The sequence below is a fragment of the Lynx rufus genome, unplaced genomic scaffold (assembly GCF_022079265.1).
Source record: "Lynx rufus isolate CCGP_SWC_20201006 ecotype Redwood Valley unplaced genomic scaffold, mLynRuf1.p SCAF_15, whole genome shotgun sequence".
Classification (NCBI taxonomy): Eukaryota; Metazoa; Chordata; class Mammalia; order Carnivora; family Felidae; genus Lynx; species Lynx rufus.
Genome location: NW_025814829.1, coordinates 50,123,399 through 50,151,214, shown reverse-complemented (window position 1 = coordinate 50,151,214; position 27,816 = coordinate 50,123,399). Strand labels below are relative to the sequence as shown.

The following is a 27,816-nucleotide window of genomic DNA, read 5'->3' as shown; positions in this document are numbered from 1 at the left end:
ACCATGGCAAAGAAGGTGGCAGTGATTGGAGCTGGAGTCAGCGGCCTGGTCTCACTGAAGTGCTGTGTGGATGAGGGACTGGAACCCACTTGCTTTGAGCGGACTGAAGATATTGGAGGGCTGTGGAGGTTCAAAGTAAGTGACGTCTTTTTTTTTTTCTCTTGAGCAGACTCTACTGCTTTCACAGAGTAAATCACAGCTGCAGAGGGGCCTTGTTGAGGGATCTCCTAAGCGACTTTGATCAGACCTATTTCATGCAGCTACACAGGAGCTATAGAAATAGGCTGTCATCTCTCCCAGGTCATGACTCTCCTAACCCAGATGGCCAACCCAGGCACATAAAGGACCTTTTCTTATGGATCCTGCAACTGTCTCGCAGCCCACATTCTAGTGATTCTCAAAGCAACATACTAATGTCGGAGGACATTTTACAAAATACAAGTGACAGGAATTCTTTTCAAGAGGCCACGTCTATTCCAAACACTGAGCAAGTGCTTTTTCAGAGTGTGCTGACTTTCCTTTTCTCTGACAAATCATGTCTGTTTGCTTAGCATTACTGATGACACTCTAGGGTAACTTCTGGGAAACGCTTTAAAGGTATTATTAAACACATTCATTGAGTTCATTCTATTAGCCAAACCTAAATATTGATAATGCTCTCCATTCATCAGAATTTATATAAAATTTAAACAGATACATAGATAGACAACTGCAGAGATTCATAATTATCCCTTCCCACAGTGTTTTGATTTTAAATACTAGCTTGCCACCTCCTCAGTGTGAGATTTTGAGCAAGCTCTTGGCATCCCTGTGTCTTAGCCTTCTCAGCTGTATAATGGGGATAATAATATAAAAGTGTAATCACTCCACAGTGCTGTTTTGAAGATTAAGGGAGATAATTTATGTAAAGAAATTAGAGCACAATAAATGTCAGCTCCAATAGCTACATATTTTACAGACAACCAAACAGAAACTGAGGGAGATTAAGTAACTTGATCATGGTCACATAGCTGGAATTGGCATTCAAACCCAGGTTCTATGACTTCTAAACAGGCTAGCCCCCTACTTATAACCATGCCCTAACTTGCATTTTTTTTCTCAGAAAGTTTAAACAGAAGTGCTAGCTCAGAACTCTTGTGCAACAACTTTAGGATTGTGTATCAGGTGCATCTAAGTGAGGGAGTGAACAGTTGCGAACACTCTAAACAGAAGCAAAAGGTTTGAATACACTCAAAGCAGACTCCAAGGTGCAGTTGGGTGGCTCAGTCAGTTGAGCGAGCAACTCTTGATTTTGGATCAGGTCATGATCCCAGGGTCATGGGATCAAGCTCCACACCTGGCTCCATGCTGAGCATGGAGCCTGCTTAAAATTCTCTCTCTCTCTCTCTCTCTCTCTCTCTCTCTCTCTCTGCCCCTCTTTCCGGCTTGCTCGCTCTCTCTCTCAAATAAAAATAAATAAAAATAGGGGCACCTGGGTGTCTCAGCCGGTTTAGCGTCCGACTTCAGCTCAGGTCATGATCTCACGGTTTGTGAGTTCGAGCCCCACGTTGGGCTCTGTGCTGACAGCTCAGAGCCTGGAGCCTGCTTCCGATTCTGTGTCTCCTCCTCTATCTGCCCCTCCCATGCTCATGCTCCATCTCTCCCTGTCTCTCAATAATAAATAAATGTTAAATTTTTTTTTTTAAATAAAAGCAGACTCTGACATTAGCAGAGACCATCAAAAGGGCTCTGCCTACAAGCTGACCAATTAGGGGGAAGGCACAGACATCTAGCACATGTGCTTTTTGCAAGTTCAAACTGAATTTTATGCCAAAGTGGATTTTTTAACCTGGGGCTTCTCAAATGTGTATGACTATAAGGCATACCTAGAGGGTTTTTTAAAGATACTTAACACCAACCCAGACTTATTAAACCAAAATCTTCTGAGGAGGGGAATCTGTTTTTAACAGGAGTCTCCAATGAATCTTACGATGAGACAAATTTAGCCAGCAAATTGCACAAATACCAAATAAAAATCTATTCATTCAACTATGCAAACATAATCAGAGCTAATGATGGAGATGTTGATCCTTATATAGGACAGGTAACTTGCAGAGAGGAAACTGGAAAAACAGTTTGAATCACATTCATTTCTTACTAACAACTGGTCATTAGAAACAGCTTTTCCTGGGGCACCCAGCTGGCTCAGTTGGTTGAGCTCCGGACTCTTGATTTTGCTCAGGTCATGATCCCAGGGTCATGATCCAGGGTAATGGGACCAGAAACATTATAGCTTTTCCTGAGAGCGTGATCTAATAAGGTGGTCATTCCTGTCTTAACCAAAGATGTATTATTTTTGTTGACTCTAGGTTCACTCTAGGTTCCATTTGGGTGCCCGCCCCGGGAGATTTTTAATCTAAAGAATAAATGTGAAGTTATAACAAATTTATTATTAAATATAAATTTGTCAGTGTCTTATTACCTGATTTGGGACTTAATATCTAAAAGCCAAATGTCCAGGGGTGCCTGGGCAGCTCAGTCAGTTAAGTGATCGCCTCTTAACTTTGGCTCAGGTAATGATCTCATGGGTTCATGAGTTCAAGCCCTGCATCTTGTTCTGTGTCGATGGTGCAGAGCCTGCTTTGGATTCTGTCTCCCACTCTTTCTGCCCTTCCCCTGCTTGCTCTCTCTCTCTCTCTCTCTCTTTCTCTCAAAATAAACAAAAAATAAACTTTAAAAAAAATTAAAAAGCCAAATGTCCCTTATTTGACTATCATCAATTTGGTGATAGAAGCCGTAAGAGTTATTTTTACGTGGTCTGTCAAAAATATGACTTGATCTCGAGCCCCGCGTCGGGCTCTGGGCTGATGGCTCAGAGCCTGGAGCCTGTTTCCGATTCTGTGTCTCCCTCTCTCTCTGCCCCTCCCCCGTTCATGCTCTGTCTCTCTCTGTCCCAAAAATAAATAAACGTTGAAAAAAAAAAAATTAAAAAAAAATATGACTTGATGAATTCCAGGAAGGTTTCTTCCTGCCCCCAAATACTTTTCCTGCTGTCCTAATCCCAGTTGCCAGTGTTTAACATTTCAGAATTAGAGATACCTTCCGATGGGTTAGAAAGGAAAAATTAGATTAAAATTTGAGTTAATTAAACCTCATTAGATATAAAATGGTGAAGTATATAAGTTCCTGAAACCTTTAACAATATCACATTTCAAACCTCTCAAAACTATGTCCAATAGAGAAACAAACAATTTTCTCAACCCAAAGAAGACAAGTAATCTCCCTGCAGTGTTAAATATACAGTATGCAAAATATCCCAAGTGGCCAATGAGGCCGCGTGAGGGTCTTGATAACCAACAGACTGATTGCCAAAGGGAGGAGGCACCGAAAAGGATGCTGGGAGCTACCGCACCCACTCCCGAGGAAGCTTCACCTCTTCGCTACTCTACCATCAAGAATCAATTTTGAAAATAGTTTATTCATTAATTTCTATATTTACACATAGTCCTTCTAAGATCACCTAACATATTTAGTGCTGACAAGTTAAAACAAAATTTAAGAATCATTGCCCCATGCCCTGCTCAGAAGGTGCTGGATTTTTCCAGAAGGTTCTCTAGCACCCCTTAGTGGCAGCTTTGCAACATGGGCGGGGTGCGTCATGAACCTATTTTTAGCACTTTTCCAGCAATGGAAAAGTACTTTCCATGCATCATCTTATTTTTTTTCTTCATAATACTCCTAAAAAGCAGTGTCAGGGAGCAAGAATTCCTGTCCCCTCAAAAGTCCTTCTAACTGGACTAAGCATCAAATTGACATAAGACAAACTAACAGGAGAAAATCAAAGTTAATAGATGTTCCTGAGGAATCCACATAGACATAGAAATTCCAAACACAGGGAAAATGAGGTATATACGTCATTCTAAAATAAGGAGAAGCGGGTAGGTTCTGGGACTTTAAAGGAAAGGAATGTCCTTCACACGGCAATAAGAATGGATGCTTGCTCTGTCATTCAGATGGGTCACTCACATAAAATTTATCTCTGTTAATAACCCTTATTCTGGGAAAGACCCTCAGTTTAGATTCTTGTGTACGGTAAAGGGAGGACAAAAGTTTCTCTTGAGCCCATAAGGTCTCAAGTGCCTTCAGTTCAAAATAATCCACATGCCCAAGTGGCACGTTTTGGGGGGAAGAGGGTCTGTCCTGAGATCCTTCAGTAGGTATTATGATTATCCTCATGGACATATCAAGAAGAAGCTGAGTTTTGGAATGAACAATTTCTCCAGGGGAACATAGATAGTGGGAAAGGCAAAAAATGAAGGTCTATAAGATTCTGAGCCTTCACACTTAATAATCTTACTGAGGTGTCAAGAGAGGAAAGCATGATCTGCCTTTAGCCACTAACCTTCTCTGCCTCCTTCATTGTTCCTAATACTAGCGTTCACAGGAAAGTTACCAACATATATCGCATTTTTGTTTGTTTGTTTGTTTTACATTTGGTTATAAATAGATCTTTTCCCAGCTACAAATACTCAATTGTTTTAATCTTCATATAATACTCTCTAAATGTCTCTCCATCCTTCCTCTAGATTCAATCTGAAATACCAGTTTCTCTCTTAAAATGTGATTCACACAAGATCCAATATTCCAAACCAATTTATTTTTCCAACATATATATTTTTTCAGAACCAAAGGGGTGCTTGGCACTGCTTTAGACAATGGGGATAAATCCCCTTGAAGAATTTATAATCAATTGGTCTAACAATTGCCCAGCATGACTTATGTTTCAGTAGGCCTGGACGGTCTACCTTTGCTAAAACAATTTAATGCTGCATTAGCTTTTTCTGCATTTGCAAAATTAAAGCTATCATTCATATAATTATTTTGATAGGGATTATCTCATTTTATACTCACAATACTCTCCTACATTATTTGTTATTAATTTCAATTTAAATATAAGAAAACCAAGGGTAAGTGGCTTTCCCATAGTGACTAAATAAATAGTAGGTGTTAGATCTTAGAACTAGCCACAATATTGAGATTAAATACATATGGGCTCTCCATCATGCTTTGTCTCACATAACTCCAATCATTTATACTGAGCTTAGGATCAATCAAAGTTCTGGATCTTTTCTATTTGAAGCACTGATGATCCAGGTCACTATTATTCTACCCTTATGAAACTGAATTGTCTTTTTTTTTATGTTTATTTATTTTTGAGAGAGAGAGAGAGAGAAAGATCATGAGTGGAAAGGGGCAGAGAGAGAAGAAGACACAGAATCCAAAGCAGACTCCAGGCTCTGAGCCGTCAGCACAGAGCCCGACGTGGGGCTTGAACTCACGAACCGCGAGGTCATGACCTAAGCCGAAGTCAGACACACGACCAACTGAGCCACCCAGGTGCCCCTGAAACTGAATTGTTAATTCTACTTACAGGAGTTCACATTTGGGCATGTCCAACTGCATTTAGTTGGTTTTATCTTTGGTCAAGAAATATTCATTTGAAATTTCAATTCTGTCTATTCTTACTCAGCTCTTTCGGTTCTCTACTTTGGGTATACGCAAATTTGATCACCTGTATTTGTCTCCGTCAATGTTTTTGACTTAAATGTTAAAAATAGGAAGATAAAAATATGAAACAGACACTTGGGACATCACCAAATGGAACTTCCCATGTGGCACCATCTATCTCTATACTGCACTCCTATCTTTCCTGTGCACCACAAACTCTCTTTTGTGTCGATTGGCTTATTCTTTTTAACAGCACATTCTGTGCACTTGAAGTTTAACATTATACAAGACTAATGTAGGGGCAGAAAAGTTTTCCCTTCTTCCCTTCTAGGTTCTTTGGCTGGTCTAATAATTTAATTGATCTATGACAGGGTAACAGGTCTAATAATTTAATTGCTATATGACAGAGTAACAGGGGGAAAAGAAACAAATATTTAATAACATGTATATATCTTGTATACCTGGGAGAGACTCAGGAAAACTGAGTAACTCCCCGAAATGGCCATCACCTTAAAGACCACCTTTAGCTAAAGACATGAGAAGATGTTGAGGGTAGGGAGTCAGTTCCAGGAGGTAACCCAGGAAAAGCAGTAAGAGTGAGGTTGTTGTGTAGATTTAAGCCATTGCCTTCTTCTTTGATAGGAGTTTCTAGAGACTGACTCATCCCCTTCATCTTGGCACAGCGAGAGAGACACCCTTATGCAAGCAAGAGATTTCCCTTATGCAAGTAAATACCTCTCACAGAAAGGTAACTTCTACTCAGTTTTCAAGGCGTACCTATGTCTGCTGTTTCTTAAAAAATAACCAGTTTAAAATAATCCCCCTGCCAAACAGACATAGTCGAGGGTGGCAAACTCTGCTCCTCTTTGCTGGTTTAGAACGAACAGCCATTTCCTCTCCAGAAGAGATAACCGCCTTCCCTTTGTTTTACTTCCAGGCATTCTCTTAGGTAAGCTTATCCCAAGAATCTATCGCAGCGTAATTCAATATAACTTAGGTTTTTGTACCTTGCTGCCCAATTAATGCAAATTTATTAATAACCAAATTTAACATGTTAGATATTTGTAACTCTCCAGGCAGTGAAATATAAAATACCATGGATGGGTCTCAATTAAGTCTGTTCACCAGTAGTTCAAGATATATATTGGTTAACTTGCCACAATATTTTTAAAGTAATGTTTACGTGTGAAGAAAGGAAAAAAGTTTACAGCGTACGACTAGCAAAACCAAGTACTCATTCCCACTATACCACTGACTGTCCATTTTACTATCATTAAGCCCTATTTGCAGTGATGGTAAAATGCTTCCAGTTAACATTACATATTCTTTCATTCTTTCATTCTTTCACCAAACATATTAGCTCATCTTGCACCATGCATGTCTCCAGCATATACTAGGTACCGTTAACCTTAAAAACTGACAGTCATTTTACCAGCAAAAGACAGATTTATTGAGGAATAGAAGAGAATCGCAGTCTGGGACAAACAAGCTGTGGCAAAACTGTGTGCAATCCAGGGAACAAAGTAAAGGAATGCTTTTTAGAGGAGAAAACGGTAAGTTGGGAAGGCTGTTATAAACTAAAAGGCCATTGGAATAAACTTGGGGTTTGAGGTATGGTGGCTTCTCATTGGCTGAGCTGTTGCGGTGGGGGGGGTGGTGAGGAAAGTGTCTCTTCCTCCAAATGGAAGAATAAAGTAGTGTCCATGTGCAAGGTCAAATCCATCTCTTCCTGTTGGGTCTGCAATTGACTATGAGTGGTAGGGCCAAAACTTCCCAACTCCATTTTAGTGACGTTTACTGTTACTAATTTTCACAGTACTAAACAGGCACAAATGCACAGTCCCTGCAGGCTAAGGGCTCATAGTTCAGAAGAGGAAATACTAAAGCAAATCCATATCAGAGTGCAATTTTATAAGGGCCGTTACTCTAAGTGTTATGGAAAGCACAGAACCTCATGCAGTAGAGAATAGGGCAAGCTTCCTACACGACGAGATGCTTTCATTTGTCTTGACAATAAGCAGAGATCAGGCCTGTGTTCTAGGCAGTGTTCTAGGCAGAGTAAATGGCATGTGCAAAGGAGCTTGAGAAACCTGACACGCTTAGAGAAGATAAAGTCACGTGATGCAGCTAGAACAAAGGAGGCAGGTGGGTGAATAGAAATTGATGAAGCTGGAGAGAATAGTCAGGGTCTCATCACGAAGAACGTGTGTCCCATTCCAACAAGTATACTTTTTACCGTGAAGGCAGTAAAGAAAGTAGGCGATATTGGAGTCAGGGAGTTTAAATGGGGGTCACTATCAGTGAGCAAAGCCAGAGATCTAGGGAGGTACCAACCTAATAGAGGGATAGCAGAATGCAGTAGCGGTCTAATAAAGATGGTGGCTCCCAACATTCATGTGCATAAGAATCAGCTGGGGAGCACTTTTTTTATATAAGTTTATTTATTTTGAGACAGAGGGAGAGAGAGAGCATGAGCAGGGGAGAAGAGAGAGAGGGAGGGAATCCCAAGCAGGCTCCTTGCTGTCAGCACAGAGCCCAATTTGGGGCTCCAACTCACAAACCATGAGGTCATGATCCTAGCAGAAACCAAGAGTCCAACACTTAAGGGACTGAGCCACCCAGGCACCCCAGCTGGGGAAGCATGTCTTAAATACACATGAATGGACCCAAACCAGACCTGCTCAGAGTTTATGTTTTTCAAAGCTCTCCTGAAATCTTATCATGCAATAATCCATGAATGGCATTTGGGAACCACAATTTTTCCCCTAACTGTAGAACATAAAAATAGTTTCAGTTGTACTTATTTCAAGCAACGGAACAGATAGCTATAAGTTCCATCGGAAAGAGTGAAAATTTGGAGAGTGGTAGAAATTTTTTAAGAAATACAATTTTATTATTTCCAACTGCTTAGAGCAACTAGCCAAGAGAACAAATATTTACTGGTCGAGGTCAATATGCTAATGTATCACAATGAAAATGACTAATTTATAAGTGTTTGTAACTCACATTTATAATAAGTTGAATCTATTTTCACTGTATAAGTTTGCTCCCTTTAGTAGGTTAAATATTACCATTATAATCTTCCTTAAACTTAGTTTTTGCAACCTTTTTATTCTTACACAGTGGAAGATAAACTTCAGTCTAATCTATGATCAAAATATCATAAATTCTAAATCAGTGCTCTCTGAACTAATTTTATTTTGCTATATAGTCTTCTGACATTCAGAAAATTCTACATTAGGAAAATACTTTATCATATGACCATTCCTCTTAAACAGGTAAGTTGTAGCAAATTCTATCTGCTAGGAAATTCAGACTATCAGTATTTGTGCTTAAATATCATTTTTAGGTACTATTTCTATTTTAAATAAATATGAGTTACATTTATATGTTTTGAAAGCTGTGTCTCCCTGTCTTTGTCTTGGCTGAGAGGAAAGCTTCTCATCTTATTCTGTCTCCATTCTTCCATCCTCAGAGCCCAAATGCCTTTATATATATATAAAGTTGGCATATAGTGCAACAATGATTTGAGGAGATTTCTTAATGTCCTTACCCATTTAGCCCATCGTCCCCTCACAACCTATCCAGCAACCTTCTGCTCCCTATATTTAAGAGTCTCTCATGTTTTGTCCCCCTCCCTGTTTTTGTGTTATTTTTGCTTCCCTTCCCCTATGTGCATCTGTTTTGTATATATTAAAGTCCTCATATGAGTGAAGTCATATGATATTTGTCTTTCTCTAATTCAATTAGCATAATACCCTCTAGTTCCATCCATGTAGTTGCAAATGGCAAGATTTTATTCTTTTTGATTGCCGACTACTACTCCATTGTATATATATGCCACATCTTCTTTATCCATTCATCTGTTGATGGACACTTGGGCTCTTGCCATACTTTGACTATTGTCAATAGCACTGCTATAAACATTGCGGTGCATGTGCCCCTTCGAAACACCACACCTGTGTCCTTTGGATAAATACCTAATAGTGCAATTGCTGGGTCATAGGGTAATTCTATTTTTAATTTTTTGAGGAACCTCCATACTGTTTTCCATAGTGGCTGTACCAGTTTGCATTCCCACCAGCAGTGCCAAAGAGATTCTCTTTCTCTGCATCCTCGCCAACATCTGTTATTGCCTGACTTGTTAATGTTACCCACTCTGACAGGTGTGAGGTGGTATCTCATTGTGGTTTTAACTTCTTTTTCCCTGATGATGAGTGAAGTTGAGCATCTTTTCATGTGTTGGCTGGCCATCTGAATGTCTTCTTTGGAGAAGTGTCTATTCATGTCTTTTGCCCATTTCTTCACTGGATTATTTGTTTTTTGGGTGTTGAGTTTCATAAGTTCTTTATTGATTGCCTTTTAGTTTTGCTGATTGTTTCCTTCACTTTTTATTTTGATGAGATCCCCGTAGTTCATTTTTGCTTTTGTTTCCCTTGCCTCCGGAGATGTGTTGAGTAAGAAGTTGCTGCGGCAGAGGTCAGAGAGGTTTTTGCCACTTTCTCCTCCAGGATTTTGATGGCTTCCTGTCTTATGTTTAGGTCTTTCATCCATTTTGAGTTTATTTTTGTGTATGGTTTAAGAAAGTGGTCCAGGTTCATTTTTCTGCATGTTGCTGTCCAGTTTTCCCAGCACCACTTGCTGAAGAGACTGTCTTTATTCCACTGGATATTCTTTCCTGCTTTGTCCAAGATTATTAGTTGGCCATACGTTTGTGGGTCCATTTCTGGGTTCTCTATTCTGTTCCATTGATCTGATTGTCTGTTTTTGTGCCACCAAATGCCTTTTTATTCAATGTAATAACAAGCTCCCTGGAGACAGAAACTCTGTGTCCTGTTTGCATTTAGTCCCTAACTCAAAGCTCAGGGCCTGTGGACAGGAGAGATACTTGATATGTTATTTGTTTATTAATAAGAATCATTCTCCCTTCTCAACCATCAGCAAAGGGTTTTACCCAGATTCGTCTAAACACATAGACATCTGCCTCAGCCAACACAGGAGGAAGCCAACATAGAAACAAAGCTTTTTTTTTTAACAGCTGTATACCAATCAACCATAATAAAGATTATTACTTGATCTTCAGGGAAAAACTTGTGATGTGCTCATCGATTGCTGACAATTGCTGACACCAGTAGAACTCCCAGAGGAGAGTCTTGCCCTGGCTCTGAAACTTCTGTAGTGGTTCAGACATCACAAGCAGTCCTTCTCATGACTCCAGAGCCCCTTAAAATTGACCTGACGGAGGAGCCAACCACATTTGAAAGCCACTGTATTGGCACATGAAAAAACCAGCATGTTGGCTACACTATAACAATCTTAGTTTAGCTTTTTCAAGAGTCAAACTAGTCAAACTATGACTAGTTTAGTAAAATTAATCCTCATGACCTATAATAATAACAATCGAGGCAGACATGTGTTGGGCACTTATTTAGAGACAGGCATTGTGCTAAGCACTTTACCTAATCTCAGCCTGATAACAATTGATCAGTGTTGGAATTATTAATGAACCCCATTTTACAGGAGAAAATGAGGAAACTGACTTACGTAACTTGCCCATGGATAAAAAGCCATTAAAGGTGGTAGAATCAGGCCATCAATCCAGTTTGACTTCAGAGCTCTCACATTTCCTCTGTGCCACTTATAAAATTATCTGATCTTGAGGAAAAAATAATTGGTATCTCTTTGCTTCATGAAATACAGTTGACCCTTGAACATCATGGGGATTGGGGCACTGACTCCCACATAGTCAAAAATCGGTGTATAAATTTTGGCTCCTCCTTTGAGGCACCTAGGTGGCTCAGTCAGTTAAGCATCCCACTCTTGATTTTGGCTCAGCTTATGATCTCACGGGTTTGAGTTCAAGCCCCACATCAGGCTCCTTGCACTGACAGTGCAGAGCCTACTCGGGATTCTCCTTCTCTCCTCTCTCTGCCCCTCCAGTATACACAGTCTCCCTTAAAATAAATAAATAAACTTTAAAACAAATTTTTTGGCTGCCCTAGAACATAACTACTAATAGCCTACTATTGACCAGAAGCCTTACTGATAACATAAACAGTCGATTAACACATATCTTGTATGTTGTATGTATTATATACTATATCCTTACACTAAAGCAAGCTAAAGAAAAGATTATTAAGAAAATCATAAGTACTGTACTATAAAACACCTACGTATAAATGGAGCCATGCAGTTCAAACCTATGTTGTTCAAGGGTCAACTACATTTCCAAGTTCGAGAATTTGGCTGGATAAGAAAGTCAGACATTTAGTCTTACCAAGGACATTGTACTTGACCACACTGAAACATCCAGAAATATCAGTTTGACCCTAGTCGTATACAATTTGAAGCTAGTGTTTGAAAATTAAAATGATTTATTGATCCAGAGTTCAGGGTCGTTGTATCCTTGTGTATGAGGCAGAAACCACTTCATATTCTAATGCAAACTCCCTTGACATTCAAGCACTTACATACAGTTAACATCACACCAAACTGTAATCACCTAGAAAGCTGGCTGACCCTAAACTGACTAGCTTTTATCAAGCCATTTGAAACTGAAATAACGGTACAATCTGAGCCTTGATTCCAGACTAGGAAAGGTAAACACATTGTTCACATTCAAAAAGGCATTTGGCTCCTGACCTATAGTAGGCATGAATGGATGGATGGATGGATGGATGGATGAGGAGAGATAGAAGGAATGCATGAGGGAGATGGATCCTCAAAACATAGACTTAGTTAGCAAATATTCTACATACCACTCCTAAATGACATGATCTGAGCACATTGTTTTAGCTTTGGTAACTCATATTCGTACTGATAATCCTGAAATTAGGACACAGTGAGGCCCAATGCATATAAAGAGCTTTGCTGATAAAAGAGGAAAGGTCCCACAGTTTATTCTCTTTAAGTCTTTGAAATCAAATCCAACCTCTTGTGCAGAAAACTCAGGTGTGATGGTGAGTGTGCCTGTGTCGGTTATCTTGCTGCTAGAAAAGCTACCTTTCATGTACTGCGGTGAATGGGGAGTTTTAACCAACAGCTTTGCTGAAGCTTGTAGCTTCCTTAATAACACAGACAATAACAACACTGTTGAGCATCCAGTAGCTGCCCATTTTATAGATGAGAAGACTGAACCTCACTGCACTGACTGGTCCGGGCCACACAGCCTAAAGAGAGACAGATTCAAAGCCGTGTCTAACTCCAACAACCAGATTCCTTCAGCTAGTCCAGGCTGCCTCTTTCAGTGCTGCCAAAGATTTAAGGAGGCTGGATCTAAAGGTTTGGCAGGAAAGTAACAATTCTTCATGAATAATGATGAGAGAGAAACATGCACAACTGAGTTATTATGGTGGCAGGATTAGAGTTCAATATTTACTTTCCTTTATTTACTATTCTGTGGAAACGACAGAGTGCTGTTTCTGTATCACTGAGTAATCTATTCCAATTAATTCACGAGTTCCTGCAACTTTTCCATTTCATTACATTGCACCCTAACGTTGCATCATAATAACAACTACTGTTTGCCTGAATTATGCCTTAGTCTGCAGAAGCATTAATTGAGGAGTTCCTGGGTGGCACCATTTAAATTTTCTTGAGCAACCCTCTTTGATAACATGCCGATTTCAGGGACATTGAATCACCACACTTAGCTCGTACATAATTTAACATAAAGAACATTATCAGTATGCACAGCGCTTAGAGGAAACTATAAACTCAACCATAGCATGTGCTGTCTGCGGTTTTACCAAAGTATAGTGGCTAAGATTTAGATTCAAGTCGAAGATGTGATGGATGCTAATGCTGTTCACTTTTAGCACTTGAGGAAGGTTGGTTTCCATAAAGCGTAAAATGAAAGTGGGGCATTCAAACTAAGATGTGAAAACTACCTGCTCCCAGAAGTATTCATTTTAGGTACAATTCTCCAGAATACTTCCTCACCAGTATCCCAGAGTTTGTTGGTTCCTAAAGAGGTGGAAGGTGGAGATAGGCTCTCCAGAGGGAGTTCCGGAATGGGGCTAATTGTCACAATGGCTGGCATTAAGCAGGTAGAGAGGTGCCCAATATCCTGCAATGTGCCAAAACGAGGGTTGTCCCCACCTCCTATCCACCAGGGGCAATAGCCCCTCCAGTGAACAACATTGGAGGACCCCAATGAGGCCCTCTCACACGGGATGATGGAACATATAAGCCGCACCTCAGCACCCAGACACTGTAGTCCCTCTACAGCAGTGAAAGACCATCACATAACCCAAGGGTTAGACTCGGAAAAAGAGTAAAACACCAAGGGATCGTTTTAAACACAACATGATTATCACTTTTTTTTAATTTTCTTCTTTAGGAAAATGTTGAAGATGGCCGAGCGAGTATCTATCAATCTGTCATCAGCAACACCAGCAAAGAAATGTCCTGTTTCAGTGACTTTCCAATGCCTGAAGACTTTCCAAACTTCCTGCACAATTCTAAGCTCCTGGAATATTTCAGGATTTTTGCCAGAAAGTTTGATCTTCTAAAATATATTCAGTTCCAGGTATTGTATTTTGGGGGGAATGGCTTTCTCCACATGGGTTCAGCTCACATTTAAATAGAGAAGTTACTCTGGTAACTAAGAAAAAGTGAAGAAAACAAAACATTTCAATCCAATTCTTTGCTGAAAGATAAGAGCAAGATAGAAAGCCCAAAAGGTAGTGTCACTAACCCCGATATTATAGATTACATGCACATTAGCAGAAGAGGAAAATCACCTGTTAAAACTAAGGATTTGAATAATGATGATATTGACCATGAAACTGCACTTAAGCTAATATCTATAACCCCTGCAGACTCCTAGCCTCATTTCCCTTGAAAGAATAGAAGAAGAAAATCAAACTGCTATTTCATTTTTGGATCTTCTCTGTAGAAATGGAATTGCTGAGAAAGACGTATGAAATAAACTCACAGCTCTCCATTCATTTCATAAGCCTGTAGAAACTATTTTTGGTCTTTTGCGGGGGCGGGGGTTGGGGAGGCATGGCACATTCTCTGGCAACATAAGGCTGGTTGGATCATTTTTAGATACAATTAGAACCACCTTTCCTGTGCTCCCTCAAAAACAAATAATCAACAAGAACAATATTCTCAATATACATGCTGGATTTTTATCAATAACCTACACTCTGAAAACTAGTAACTGTGGTTAGGAAATAAAATTAAATTATACCTCTGGATAAATAACTGTGAGTGAGATTATTTTCTTGTAACACAAGAAAAAAAATCTCATTTTCTCAGTAATTTCATTTTTGTTCCAGGTTTGCATTCTATTAATTTATAGTAGCTGATTGTGGTGGAAATCTATATTTGTAACTACCATGAAAATGTATCTGATGTAGTTTTCCCCAATGCCTGGCAGAACCATCCTATGAATAACAGATTTTTTTGTACCAGAAGCTTTAATAGGTCTTTGCCCATTTGACTATCAATTTATTTAACAGATATATTGCCCTCTTATGATATCATTTGTGTTATGTGTTCTTTGAAAGGTCATGTTAAAGTTGCAAGGGAGCTGTTTCTTTTGTTTATTGCATTACTGCTGTTGGATTCCTGGAGATTAGAGAGGGGTTAGGGACACTCATTTCCATTATTAGTCTCTTGGTACAAGTCATAAGATATTAGGGCTCCACTCGATCTATAAAAGCTCTGTTGCATTTCTAATAGCCTCCTGAGTTGCACTGAAGGTGTTAGTTCCCAAAGCACATTTTTAGTAGCAATAACCCACAGTGCTTTAGCTAATATACTACCTTAAACTGCAAATCTGAAATCTTTTCTCATAGCCAACAATGCCCAGACATTTTATAATACGTTAGCAAACTTTATACTAATAGTCTATATATTTTCTTAATTGGCACAGCTTCAAAAATTGCCAACCCAGCGTTTTTTTAAATATCTGAAAATTTGAAAAGCAGGCGTATGGGACTCAAATATTTGTAAGCAAGAGAAGCATGCCATGACTCTAGAAGTAAGAAAAACTTTGTTTCCACTTGACATTGTTTCTTAAACACCAAAGATGTATAACCTTTATGTGCATTTACAAATTCATAGACCTCCAGTGAGCTACATTAAAAAAAAAAATTAATGGGGGTGACTGAGTGGCTCAGTTGGGTTAAGCATCTGACTCTTGATTTCAGCTCATGTCATGATCTCATGGCCTGTAAGTTCAAACCCCACATCAGGCTCTGTGCCGACGGTGCAGAACCTGCTAGGGATTCTCTCTCTCTCTCTCTCTCTCTCTCTCTCTCTCTCTCTCTCTCAAAAAGAAACTTAAAAAAAGGATTTCCTATTAAAAAATTAATGAACATAAATTATTTCATCCAAATGAGATCATGAACTATATTGCTAACATGATGTACTCTGTTTTAAAAATAATTAATATGAACAGCTACCACTCATGGGATGCTGACAATGTGCCAGGCACCATGCAAAGTGCTTCACATGAGATGTCTTCTCTAGCACAGATTCTGCACAGAGGTGGACACATAAAATTTCTTAATCAATACTGACTGTGCGATCACTTGAATAATAAACATGTGTTTTGTATCTTGCCCAGAACTTGTCTGTCTCTCTCAAGTCCTTATTCAGTCCTTAACAGACAGGTTCTCACTGCTGAGTCAGGCCTCTTGCACAAAGTACCATATCCTTGGTAGCTCCCTGCCAAATAAGAATGAGAAGGGGACGCTTCGCAGTCTCTGTCTTCAGTGAGTTGAAATGGATTCAAATGGAACCGAGATGGAGTCTGCCCATCCCCACTCCCAGGGTACTACTGAATGAAGCCCCTGTTATGCCAGAGGAACGCTCAATGATGCCTTCTCTGTGTTCGTTCAAGACAACCGTCCTCAGTGTGAGAAAACACCCAGATTTCTCGTCCTCCGGCCAATGGGAGGTTGTCACTGAGAGCAACGGCAAGAAGCAAAGCGCCGTCTTTGACGCGGTTATGGTTTGCAGCGGCCATCACATCCTCCCTCACATCCCACTGGACTCCTTTCCAGGTGAGGCCTGCGGGGATTCCCAGCTTTTTGGAGTAGGTCCTGTTGGGGAAGAAAAATTTTCCTCGACCCTTCCACATTCTTTTGGCTAGTCTCAGAGTTAAATTGACAAGACAGACTAAGAGGAAAAAGTTTAATTTAATTATGCATATAGAGACTCCGTAAGAACATGAGGCCCACAGGCAGTCAGGCAATTGAGGCTTGTGTGCCATTCTGAGCTAAAGAGAAGGGGGCACGGGTTAAGGGCTTCAAAGGGAAGGAAGTCAGTTCACAGGAAGGTGAAAAAGCCTTCTGTTTGATGGCCCATCCAAAAACAATGGGACACAGAGAGGAAGTTTAACAAACAGACCTTGCTAAGTTCCTCCCTGTCTACCTCCCCTAGTTCATATTATACTGTAGTTATCGACAGTGACAGCTCCCTCCCAGGAGCAGGTCCTCTGTCTAAATTCTTTTAGGCAGTCGGGGGAAGTCAAAGGTTTTTCTGTTTTAAGGAGGCTTCTGTTCCTTAAAAATTACTAGCTTAAAATAACTCACATGCCAAGGAGGCTCATTTCGAGGTGATGAATTTGGCTGCCCTACAGTGTCCAGGTATTTTATATGCAGATTGGATTGACAGGCAAAATTAGCTACTGCAACGGGACATAATATTAAGATCTGGATAGAGCCAGAAAGATGAAAAGCTCCACACGCCATCTTTGTTCCCATTGACCTCTTTGGGTCTTCATGACACAGGGACTTCGGCCAACTTCCTCCAAAGTCACTAAATCTTCCCTGGGATTTCAGAGAACTTTCACCCAGATTGGTTCTCCATTGGCAAGGCCCTTATATCCATGTGCCTACCTTGGCCTTTATCTGGCCTACCAAACCCTGTGACTCTGTTATATCCTTGGAGACTTTTCCTCAGAGCCATGCCTACAGACAGGGATATTGAGGAGATTTCCTGGCAATAAGTGCTCCTACAGGACACTGATGGACACAGAGAGAGTGAAGGAGAGGGATGTAGCCAATGGAACCCCACATCCATCTCTCCTGGTACCTCACAGGCCCTTCTCTCAGAGAGCATACTTCCTTCTCAAGGCCCTCGGGGGAATGTCTAATACAGTGGTTCACAGTCCAGACCTCACACTCAAACCACCTGTGGAGTTTCTAACATCCTAATGACCCCCAAAAGTTCAAATGATATAAGGTAGGCCTAGATCAATTAAGGGTTGCTCAAGTGATTTTAATATACAGCCAGGCATAAGATCTTCTACCCCAAAGCAAACAGAATCACCTGGTGGGCTTTTAAAACCACAACTTGCTAGGCTCCACCTCTGGTATTTCCAACTCAGTAGATACGGTGTCATGAGGCTGAGAATTTGCATTTCCAACAAGTTTCCAGGTTCCAGCTAATGATGCTGGCCAAAGGACCACACTTTGAAAACTAATGATCTAAAGGTTCTTTCAAGCAACCCACGGTCAAAGACAAATACTTTAATAAAGTCATATTTTCCTGGGAAAGACAGAGAGAGGCTTGTCTTCAAAAAGGTTTGTCCAGTGAGTTACTGACTTACCGCAATGTAGGAAGCATCCTTCAATTTCTAGGTGCCTGTTTTTAGTTTATTTTCGTTTTTGTTTGCTTTTGCAAAATAAGAATGATAAATATTATTCTAATTATTACACAACTACAATAATAGCACTTCACAATATGTCAAATAACATTTAAAAGAATACATGTGTTAAGTGATATTAAAGTATCACTATACAATCCAAAATAGGATAGGGATGGCTCAGTCGATTGAGCGTCTGACTCTGACTCAGGTCATGATCTCACTGTTCATGGATTTGAGCCCTGCATCAGACTGCACTGACAGTGCAAAGCCTGCTTGGGATTCTCTGTCACCCTCTCTCTGCCCCTACCCTGCTCTCTCTTTCTCCCTCTCTCCTTCTCAAAAATAAAAAAATAAACAAACAAAAAAATAGGATAATGGGTAGTGAGAAGCCAGCATCCAACTCTGCTGTATTCATTGAAGCCATTTGTTTATTCTCTAATAAATATATAAGCTGCAGCCTCTGAAATCAACTCTTTTGGTCCTGTGCCATATGCTAGCATTTCTTCTATACTTAATTCTTTGAGTCTGCCAATCGGTCTTGCCATTGCAACTCCCCTAAGAGGGGAAGAGGTAAAATAAATAACTGACCCCAGAAAAGAAAAGCTGAAAATGCACTTTTACTGAAATGTACGTGGTTCATGGATTTCTCTCTTCTTCCCCTGAAGGTATTGAGAAGTTCAAAGGCCAGTATTTCCATAGCCGCCAGTACAAGCATCCAGAGGGATTTGAAGGGAAACACATCCTGGTGATTGGACTAGGAAACTCGGCCTCAGATATTGCCGTTGAGCTGAGTAAGAAGGCTGCTCAGGTGGGATGCTCTCTGCTTATCTTGTACCATGGAGGAAGGGAGGAGGGACATATTGGAAAACCCCAGCCACGTAACCAAAAAGCTCCATTACTCATTAATTGGTTGGTTAGTTGGTTCCTACAGTGCGGTATCGTAAAAAAAAACCTGGTAGTCAGGAAGCCAAGGTTTACCTCCCAGCCCTGCCATTAATCAGCCATGTAACCCAGAGTAAGTCTTCTTCTCTGAGCCATATATGTGATATATCACCTACACAGTAGATTCCTCCCAGAAGGGACAATGCCCTGATTTCAACAGCATTCCTTTTTGCTTACCAGGTTTTTATCAGCACCAGACATGGTTCCTGGGTCATGAGCCGTATCTCCGAAGATGGCTATCCCTGGGACATGGTGTTGCACACCCGGTTTATCTCCATGCTCCGAAATGTCCTATCACGATTCAAAATAATTCGAAAATGGATGATGGAACAGCAGATGAATCGGTGGTTCAACCATGCAAATTATGGCCTTCAGCCTCAAAACAAGTAAAGTCATTTTGCTTTTTCATGTTATACTCATTGATAAGCAAGGGTGTTAGAGGTGCCTCTTGGTAAAGAGCCAAATTGCTAACACAGCATTTCAAACTACAACCTAACAGTATGGGTATTATAGACATTCCAGGATTTGAATTCCAAATTTGTGCTGCATACCTTTTAAAAAGTAAATAAAGAGATGAAATAGAAAATATTATGAACTTTTTTATGGTTGAGTAATATTCCATTGTGTACGTATACCACATCTTTTGTATCCATTCATCTGTCAATGGACAATTAGGTTGCTTCCATATTTTGGCTATTGTGAATAATACTGCAATGAACATTGGGTGCATATATTTTTTTTTCAAATTAGTGTTTTCATTTCTTTGGGCAAATACCCAGTAGTGGAATTACTGGATCACATGGTAATTTTATTTTTAATTTTTTGAGGAAATTCCATACTGTTTTCCACCATGGCTGCACCAATTTGCATTCCCACCAACACTGTATTAGGGTTCCTTTTTCTCCACATTCTCGCCAACACTTAGTATTTCTTGTGTTTTTTATTTTAGTCATTCTGACAGGTATAAAATGATATCTCATTGAGGTTCTAATGTGTCTTATGATTAGTGATGTTGAGCATCTTTTCATGCAGCTGTTGGCCATCTATGTCTTTTTTTGGAAAAACATCTTTCGGGTCTTCTGCCAATTTTTAATTGGATTACTCGGCCATAAAAAAGAATGAAATCTTGGCATTTGCAACAGCATGGATGGACCTAGAGACTATAATGCTAAATGAAATAAGTTAGTCAGAGAAAGAAAAATACCATACGATTTCACCCAGGTGTGGAATTTAAGAAAGAAAAACCAAAAAAAAAAAAAAAATAGACTCTTGAATGCAGAGAACAAACTGGTGGTTGCCAGAGGGGAGGTGAGTGGTGGGATGGATGTAATAGACCAAAGAGATTAAGAGTACACTTATCTTGATGAGCACCGAGAAATGTGTACAATTGTTGAATCGCAGTATTACACATCTGAAACTAATATAACACTGTATGTTAATTATACTTGGATAATAAATTAAAAAAAGAAAAGGAAATATTAAGAGCTGCTTCAGAAAGCAGAACTAGGATCATAGGAAGAACCTCCTAATACCCAGAGCTGTCCAACATTGGAAAAGGCTGCTTTTGTTGTTGTTGTTGTTGTTTGTTGGCTTTTGTTTGTTTGGTTGGTTTGGTCTGAACCACAGACATTTATTTCTCATAGTACTGGAGGCTGGGAAGTCTAAGATCAAGGTGCCAGCAGATTCGGTTTCTGGTGAGAGCATTCTTCCTGTCTGGCAGACAGCTGCCTCCTCACTGTGTGCTCAAGTGAGGGGGAGAGAAAGAGAGCTGGTTCTTTAATGCCTCTTCTTATGAGGTCTCTAATCCTATTGGATCAGGGCCCCACCCTTATGATCTCATTTTACCTTAATTATCTTTTTTTTTTCTTTTTTTGTTTTCAGGAGTAAACTTCAGTGATTCACCTCTTACATGTAACACCCAGTGCTCATCCCAACAAGTGCCCTCCTTAAGGCCCATCTCCCATTGAGCCCATCCTCCCACCCACCCACCGCTCCTACAGCAATCCTCCCTTTGGTCTCTGTATCTAAGAGTCTCTCATGGTTTGCCTCCCTCTCTGTTTTTATCTTTTCTTTCCCTTCCCCTATGTTCATCTGTTTTCTTTCTTAAATTCCACATATAAGTGAAATCATATGATATTTTTCTTTCTCTGGCTGACTTATTTCACTTAGCATAATACATTCTAGTTCCATCCACATTGTTGCAAATGGCAAGATTTCATTCTTTCTGATTGTTGAGTAATATTCCATTCTGTATGTATACCACATCTTCCTTATCCATTCATGAGTCAATGGACATTTGGGCTCCTTCCATAATTTGGCTATTGTTGATAGCACTGCTATAAACATTGTGGTGCATGTGCCCCTTTGAATCAACGTTTTTGTATCCTTTGGATAAATACCTAGCAGTTCAATTGTTGGATTATAGGGTAGTTCTATTTTTAATCTTTTGAGGAAACTCCAAACTGTTTTCCAGAGTGGCTGCACCAGTTTGCATTCCCACCAGCAGTGCAAAAGGGTTCCTCTTTCTCCACATCCTTGCCAACATCTGTTGTTTCCTGAGTTGTTAATTTTAGCCATTCTGACAGGTGTGAGGTGGTATCTCATCGTGGTTTTGATTTGTATTTCTCTGATGATGAGTGATGTTGAACATCTTTTCATGTGTTTGTTAGCCATTTGGATGTCTTCTTTGAAAAGTATCTGTGCCTTCTTCCCATTTCTTCACTGGATTATTTGGTTTTTTGGCTGTTAAGTTTGATAAGTTCTTTGTAGATTTTGGATACTAACCCTTTATCCGATATGTCATTTGCAAATATCTTCTCCCATCCCATCAGTTGCCTTGGAAAAGGCTTCTCTAAGAGATTGTGACCTTCCTTTCAGAAGGGTGTAGTGGGACATGTGTCCCAAATTCTCCATGTGAACTAATGCTTTGCTAACTCTGTTCACCATAAGGGTTCTTCCTATGAGTGGCTTTTGAGAACATATTCACTATCTCTTTGCCAAAAAATAAATCTCTATTGAGCTCGAAGTTATATATCGCTGATCTTATAAACACAAGCAAACATTATGAATGTTTGTTTTTCTTTAGTGATAGCGGGCTCCTTCCCTTTAAAAAAAATACAAAAACAGAGGGTGCCTGGGTGGCTCTGTTGGTTAAGTACCCAATTCTTTTTTTTTTTAAGTTTATTTATTTGAGAGAGACAGAGAGAGAGTACAAGAAGGGGAGGGGCAAATAGGGAGGGGGACAGAGGATATGAAGCAGGTTCTGTGCTAACAGCAGAGAGCCTGACATGGGGCTCGAACTCACAACCGACTGAGTCATCCAGGTGCCCCACATCCAGCTCTTGATCTCAGCTCTGATTTTAATCTCAGGGTTGTGAGTTCCAGCCCTGCATTGGGCTCCATGCTGGGTGTGAAGCTTACGTAAAAATATATATATATACACAAAACACAAGAGCTTCGGAATCTTTTAACAAACACCATATGACTGCTCAGCTCTGATATCTAATGCATGTAGCATGTATTTTCTTATATTAAAAATATGTTTCTCAAATCTACAAAAAGGAATTCTGGAAATACAACCAGACTTTATCACCTATGCTATCACATACAGAGACTCCGTGGATATTTGGGATGAACAAATATTCCCAAACTTCAGTTTATACATTAATTGTAATACTAATCCCTTAATAAAGTTTCAAAACGAATGGGGATTTAACTAAATTCTCCTTTCTTACTTTATGATCAGATAGAGATTAAATGGAACAGCATGATAATTAAAGGCAGATAACATAAAACAATAGTGAAAATATCAATGGGATAATCATGACTGGAATATTCAGGGACTGACCCTGGTATTTTGGTTAAGTCCTTGGGAATGCCTCCTCTTTTGAAATGTCTTTTACCCACATCACTTACATGCCTTCCCTTCTTTGTTGAGGGAGAGATTTGTGATATAAGAATAAAGTTATCAAGATAGTAAGGTTCGGGGTAGACCAACTAGTTAAGTTAGAAAGATTTATGGATAGGGGCACCTGGGTGGCCCAGTCAGTTGAGCGTCTCACTCTTGATTTTGGCTCAGATGGTGATCTCACAGTTGTGAGATCCAAACCCACATAGGGTTCTGTGCTGGGTGTGGCGCCTGCTTCAGATTCTTTCACTTCCTCGCCCTCTGCCCCTCCCCCTCCTCTCTCTCTCTCTTTAAAAAAAAAAAAAGAAAGAAAGTTTTGTGGATATTTGAGAAACCTCATTCAAAGAGCCCAACCCCATAAAATATCAAGAGAGTTCCAGGACTCCTTATTAAATGTTCCTTCTAAGTATTTTCTTCTGGGTGTTTCAGACATCTCATGAAAGAACCTGTAGTAAATGATGATCTTCCAAGTCGTATACTCTATGGAGCCATCAAGGTGAAATCAAGAGTGATAGAGCTCACAGAAACTTCCGCCATCTTTGAAGATGGAACAGTGGAGGAGGATATTGATGTCATTGTCTTTGCAACGGGATATACTTTCTCTTTTCCCTTCCTGGAAGAGTCACTTGTTAAAGTAAAGGATAATACGGTCTCACTGTATAAGTACATGTTCCCTCCTCACCTGGAGAAGTCAACTCTGGCATGCATTGGTTTCATCCAGCCCCTAGGCTCCATTTTCCCAACTGTTGAACTTCAAGCTCGTTGGGCAACCAGAGTTTTCAAAGGTACGTGAGGGGCCAAATGAGGGGCGAAGGGTTTTACACCTGATGGAGCTTGCTCAATAGTAAGTTTAGACACAGAGGTTGCCAGTAAGAATGTGGCCAAACTTGGGCTGCTCTCGTGAGATTAACATCCTAAAAAGTTAGTGGAGAATTTTCAAAGTAGCAAATACAGAGATAAAATAATACTAAATGTCTGCAATCATCCTTTTAAAATATTAGAAAGTTCATAAAATTTCAATTGTCATAAAGCTAAGTACATACTATCCTTTCCTGGAATCATGAGAGAATAGTTGAGAAAAAAAAGATCTATGACTCCCAGTTTTACCTAGATGATGTTTATAAATTCCTCTGAATACATGCAAATCCAGAAACCCAGGGCCTTTCTGCATTAACTCCAAATTAACCCTTAGTATGTTTTTTTAAATTTTTTTTAATGTTTGTTTATTTTTGAGAGAGAGAGTGAGACAGAGTGTGATCAGGGGAGGGGCAGAGAGAGAGGGAGACACAGAATCTAAAGCAGGCTCCAGGCTCTGAGCTGTCAGCACAGAGTCTGACGTGGGGCTCGAACCACAAACCGTGAGATCATGACCTGAACCGAAGTCAGAAGCTCAACCAACTGAGCCACCCAGGTGCCCCAGCCCTTAATATGTTAAGAAACTCAACCTCACAGGTCCTTACAAAGTCATAAAGCTATTGAAAGTTTTCTGTCTAAGTATCTGTACAGCCTTTTGCATTCCTCCCTGACCCCAGGGGTTCAAATTCAGCTCAACCAAAACTCATTGAATACCTAGCCTTGTGCTGGAACCTGGTGGAATAGAGAGAAATTTTTTTTTTATTTGAGAGAGAGAGAGCACACACAAGTGGGGGAGAGGGGCAGTGGGAGAGAGAATCTTAAGCAGGCTCAGTGCTCAGCATGAAGTCCATTGATCCCATGATCCTGGGATCATGACTGAGCTGAAATGAAGAGTCAGATGCTCAATTGAGCCACCCAGGCAACCCTAGAGAGAAATTTAAACAGATCATTTCCACATACTAAGAAAAATGCTTTGGTAGAAGAATGCATGGAGGGTATAGGAAGAAGAGAAAGGATGCTTAGCAGCAGCAGAGTGGGGTAAAGGAGGGCATGTGGTCAAGGAAAACTTCCTAGATGACCAGGTTTCTCAGGTGCAAAAAAGGGAATCACTTGAGCCAAAGCACAGAGGCATGATGGATGTGGAGAATTATAAGCTGTCTGTTGTTCCCAGAACCTGACACATGACGCAGAGAGGGGTGAGAGATTATTCTTTCTGGAGAAGGGGCCAGGACACAGGAGCCTTTGTAAGGCATGCTAAGAAGGTTACAATACAAAACTTAGGTCAGCGCTTTCCAAATCTGGCTACACATAAAAATCATCTGGTGGACCCTTGGGGACCCTGATTAAGTCTGGCTTGAGGACCTAGAATCTCGATTTTAGAAAGCTTTGCAGCCAGAGGACCCAATGAGAGGTTATAAGCAAAGAAGAGACATTATCAGATTTACATTTTCAATAGATTAGTTCAGCATTAGTGTGGAACATAGATTTGAAAGGAGAAAAGAATGAGGTCTTGGAGACCAGTGAGAAGGCTGGTCTGCAAGTCTCTACTGAAACATGATGCAGCTGAGCCAGGCACAGAGAAAGTAGTGAAGGTGATAGAAATGTGAGAAATAATTAGGGATAAAATCTGCAGGACATAACGATCAGCTGAATGCAGAAAATCAGAGAGAGAAACAGGAATCACAGATGACTTTCAGATCTCTAGCATGGGAACTGGGGGGACAGCAGAGCTATGAATAGAGAGGACAGAAGAAGAAGAAGGGAAGAGAGAGGACGTGTGGAAGAAGATGTAAGTCTGACCAGGAGGGCTTTAATGACACGCTTGGTTATGGACTCGTTGACTCTGGTATGTCTGATGACCAGCCATATCCAGGGGAGACTGACCATTTCAACATGCCCGAGAACACCCGTGGACAGACATGTAATCACAAGCATGTAGTGATAACTCCTACATCAATCTACTTTCTCTGTCCCCACTGCTCGACCTTACCTCCACCAGGCTTACTTCAACAGCCTCTTAACTGGTCTCGCGGCCACTAAACTCACTTCCCTGGAGCCCGTTTTCCAAAATTCAGCAGCTAGAAGAATCTTTCCAAAAGGCAAATCTGATCTTGTCACCACCTGCAGAAAATCCTCCCATGGCTTCCTATCACCTTCAGGATACAGCTCAAGACACCTGGCGTGGCTTCCAGCTCTTCAGGCTCACCTTCCTTCTCCAGCCACTTCTCTTACCGCCTCCACCTCAGAGTTCACACAGTAGCCCATGCTCCCCTTATGGGCAGCACACCCCAAAGTTCAACAACACAGCAGCCCTGACTGGCGTAACAGGGGTCAGAGGTTAATGGTGGGAATCAAGTACTAGATAAAGCAAGGATACTGAACCAAACCCACTACTCAAACCAGCCTTTTATTTCTAGGCTTGTGTACCTTGCCCTCAGAGAAGACTATGATGGCGGACACTCTCAAGAGGAATGAAAAAAGAATAGATCTGTAAGAATTTTTTTTCTAATTCTTTACACAGAGCAGTGTTTCTCAAAGCATAGTGATCTGACTACCCACAAGAACCACCTAGCTGTTTCTTAAACATTTCCTGGGTCACAACCCAGACCAACTGAATCAGAACCTCCAGATGAGACTAGAAACCTGTATTTTTATGTTCTCCCTAGGTGATTCTTATACATATTAGTTTAAGAACCAACTATGTAAAGCTACAAGTGTTACCAAATCAGGACATTTTTCCTGGACTTAATTTTATCCGGCTTTGTGTGATGCCTGTGTTCAATTCCGTATCTTCTCAGGCTGCCCGCTCTCTGTGGTTGGAGAGGAGATTGGATGGGGCAGTGATGGTGACAATGGCCTGACTGTCTCTGGAAGGATGGCTGGGGGATGTCCTATCAAACTAAATTATAAAAGGAGTTGATGTGAAGCGAAAGTTCAAAGAAGCATACTTTGTGATACGGTAGAATGGGGTTCAGTAGTGATCAAGCACCCTTGGACAGTTGACTTGGGGGCCTCATATATAGGGGTTTTCTCATGATTAAATTCTAATTAATCTAACATTTACTGAGCATCTATTACGTTCCAGCCACAGTGCCAAGTACTTTCATAATTTAGCAGGTAAATATTAAGTATCTTTTCTGTGCAAGACACTGAGCTCGGATTTCATCTGCATTCGCTCATGAATCTTTGCAGCAATCTTGATTAATTTGTACTTGCCTGGAGAATTGAAGCTACTCACTAAATACCAAGTAATAATCCTGGTTTTAAACCTCGCCACATCCCCAGAACTGCCATGAATTCATGACTATTTCTTTCACGGCCTACTCTCAATCTGAGATCTGGGCCTTCTAATGAGATAAGCTCACACCTTCCACTGGCGATTTATTCAAAACTCATTGATTCATTCACTCAGCCCTTCTTTCTTTCAACAGCCCTCGAACACCTACTGTTCTTATGTGACTTATAACATTTTGTGAATCTGCCCTTTCTACGTTCTTCATTAAGGTTTGGAAAGAGTCAGAGTCAGACACTGCAGACCGATTACATCAACTACTTGGATGAGCTCGCTTCAGAGATAGGTGCGAAGCCAGACCTCCTGTCTCTCCTGCTAAAAGATCCCAAACTGGCCATGAAGCTCTATTTCGGACCCTGCAACTCCTACCAGTACCGGCTCACTGGGCCTGGGCAGTGGAAGGGAGCCAGAAGTGCCATTGTCACTCAGAAAAAGAGGATACTGAAGCCTTTAAAGACACGGGCACTAACAACCTCATCTAATTTCCTAGTTTCCTTCCTGTTGAAAATCCTGGGGCTTCTTGCTATTTCTATGGCCTTTTTTTTCCAGCTTCAGTGGTTCTAATCTGTCAGAGTAAGGCTTTTGACTTTAGTGTCAGTCAGCTCCTCTTTAAAAACAAAAAAGGCTAAAAGAAAAAATATTAAATCCAGATTCTATGTTTCAGAGCTGATAGGAACAGAGAGGTGGTTGTAGAGAATTAGCAGAATTAGGTCCGTGTAAAAC

At 40.4% G+C, this 27,816-nt stretch overlaps 1 protein-coding gene across 1 annotated transcript; it reads left to right on the top strand.

Moving 5' to 3' along the window:
* On the top strand, positions 1-27,657 carry FMO2 (flavin containing dimethylaniline monoxygenase 2). The gene is made up of 8 exons (XM_047077328.1): positions 1-135; positions 13,829-14,017; positions 16,346-16,508; positions 18,763-18,905; positions 19,220-19,425; positions 23,376-23,731; positions 26,219-26,291; positions 27,306-27,657. Exons 1-8 carry the CDS (start codon positions 4-6, stop codon positions 27,655-27,657), a joined length of 1,614 nt encoding a protein of 537 aa, XP_046933284.1. The 5' UTR covers positions 1-3.
* Positions 27,658-27,816: the final 159 nt, after the last annotated feature.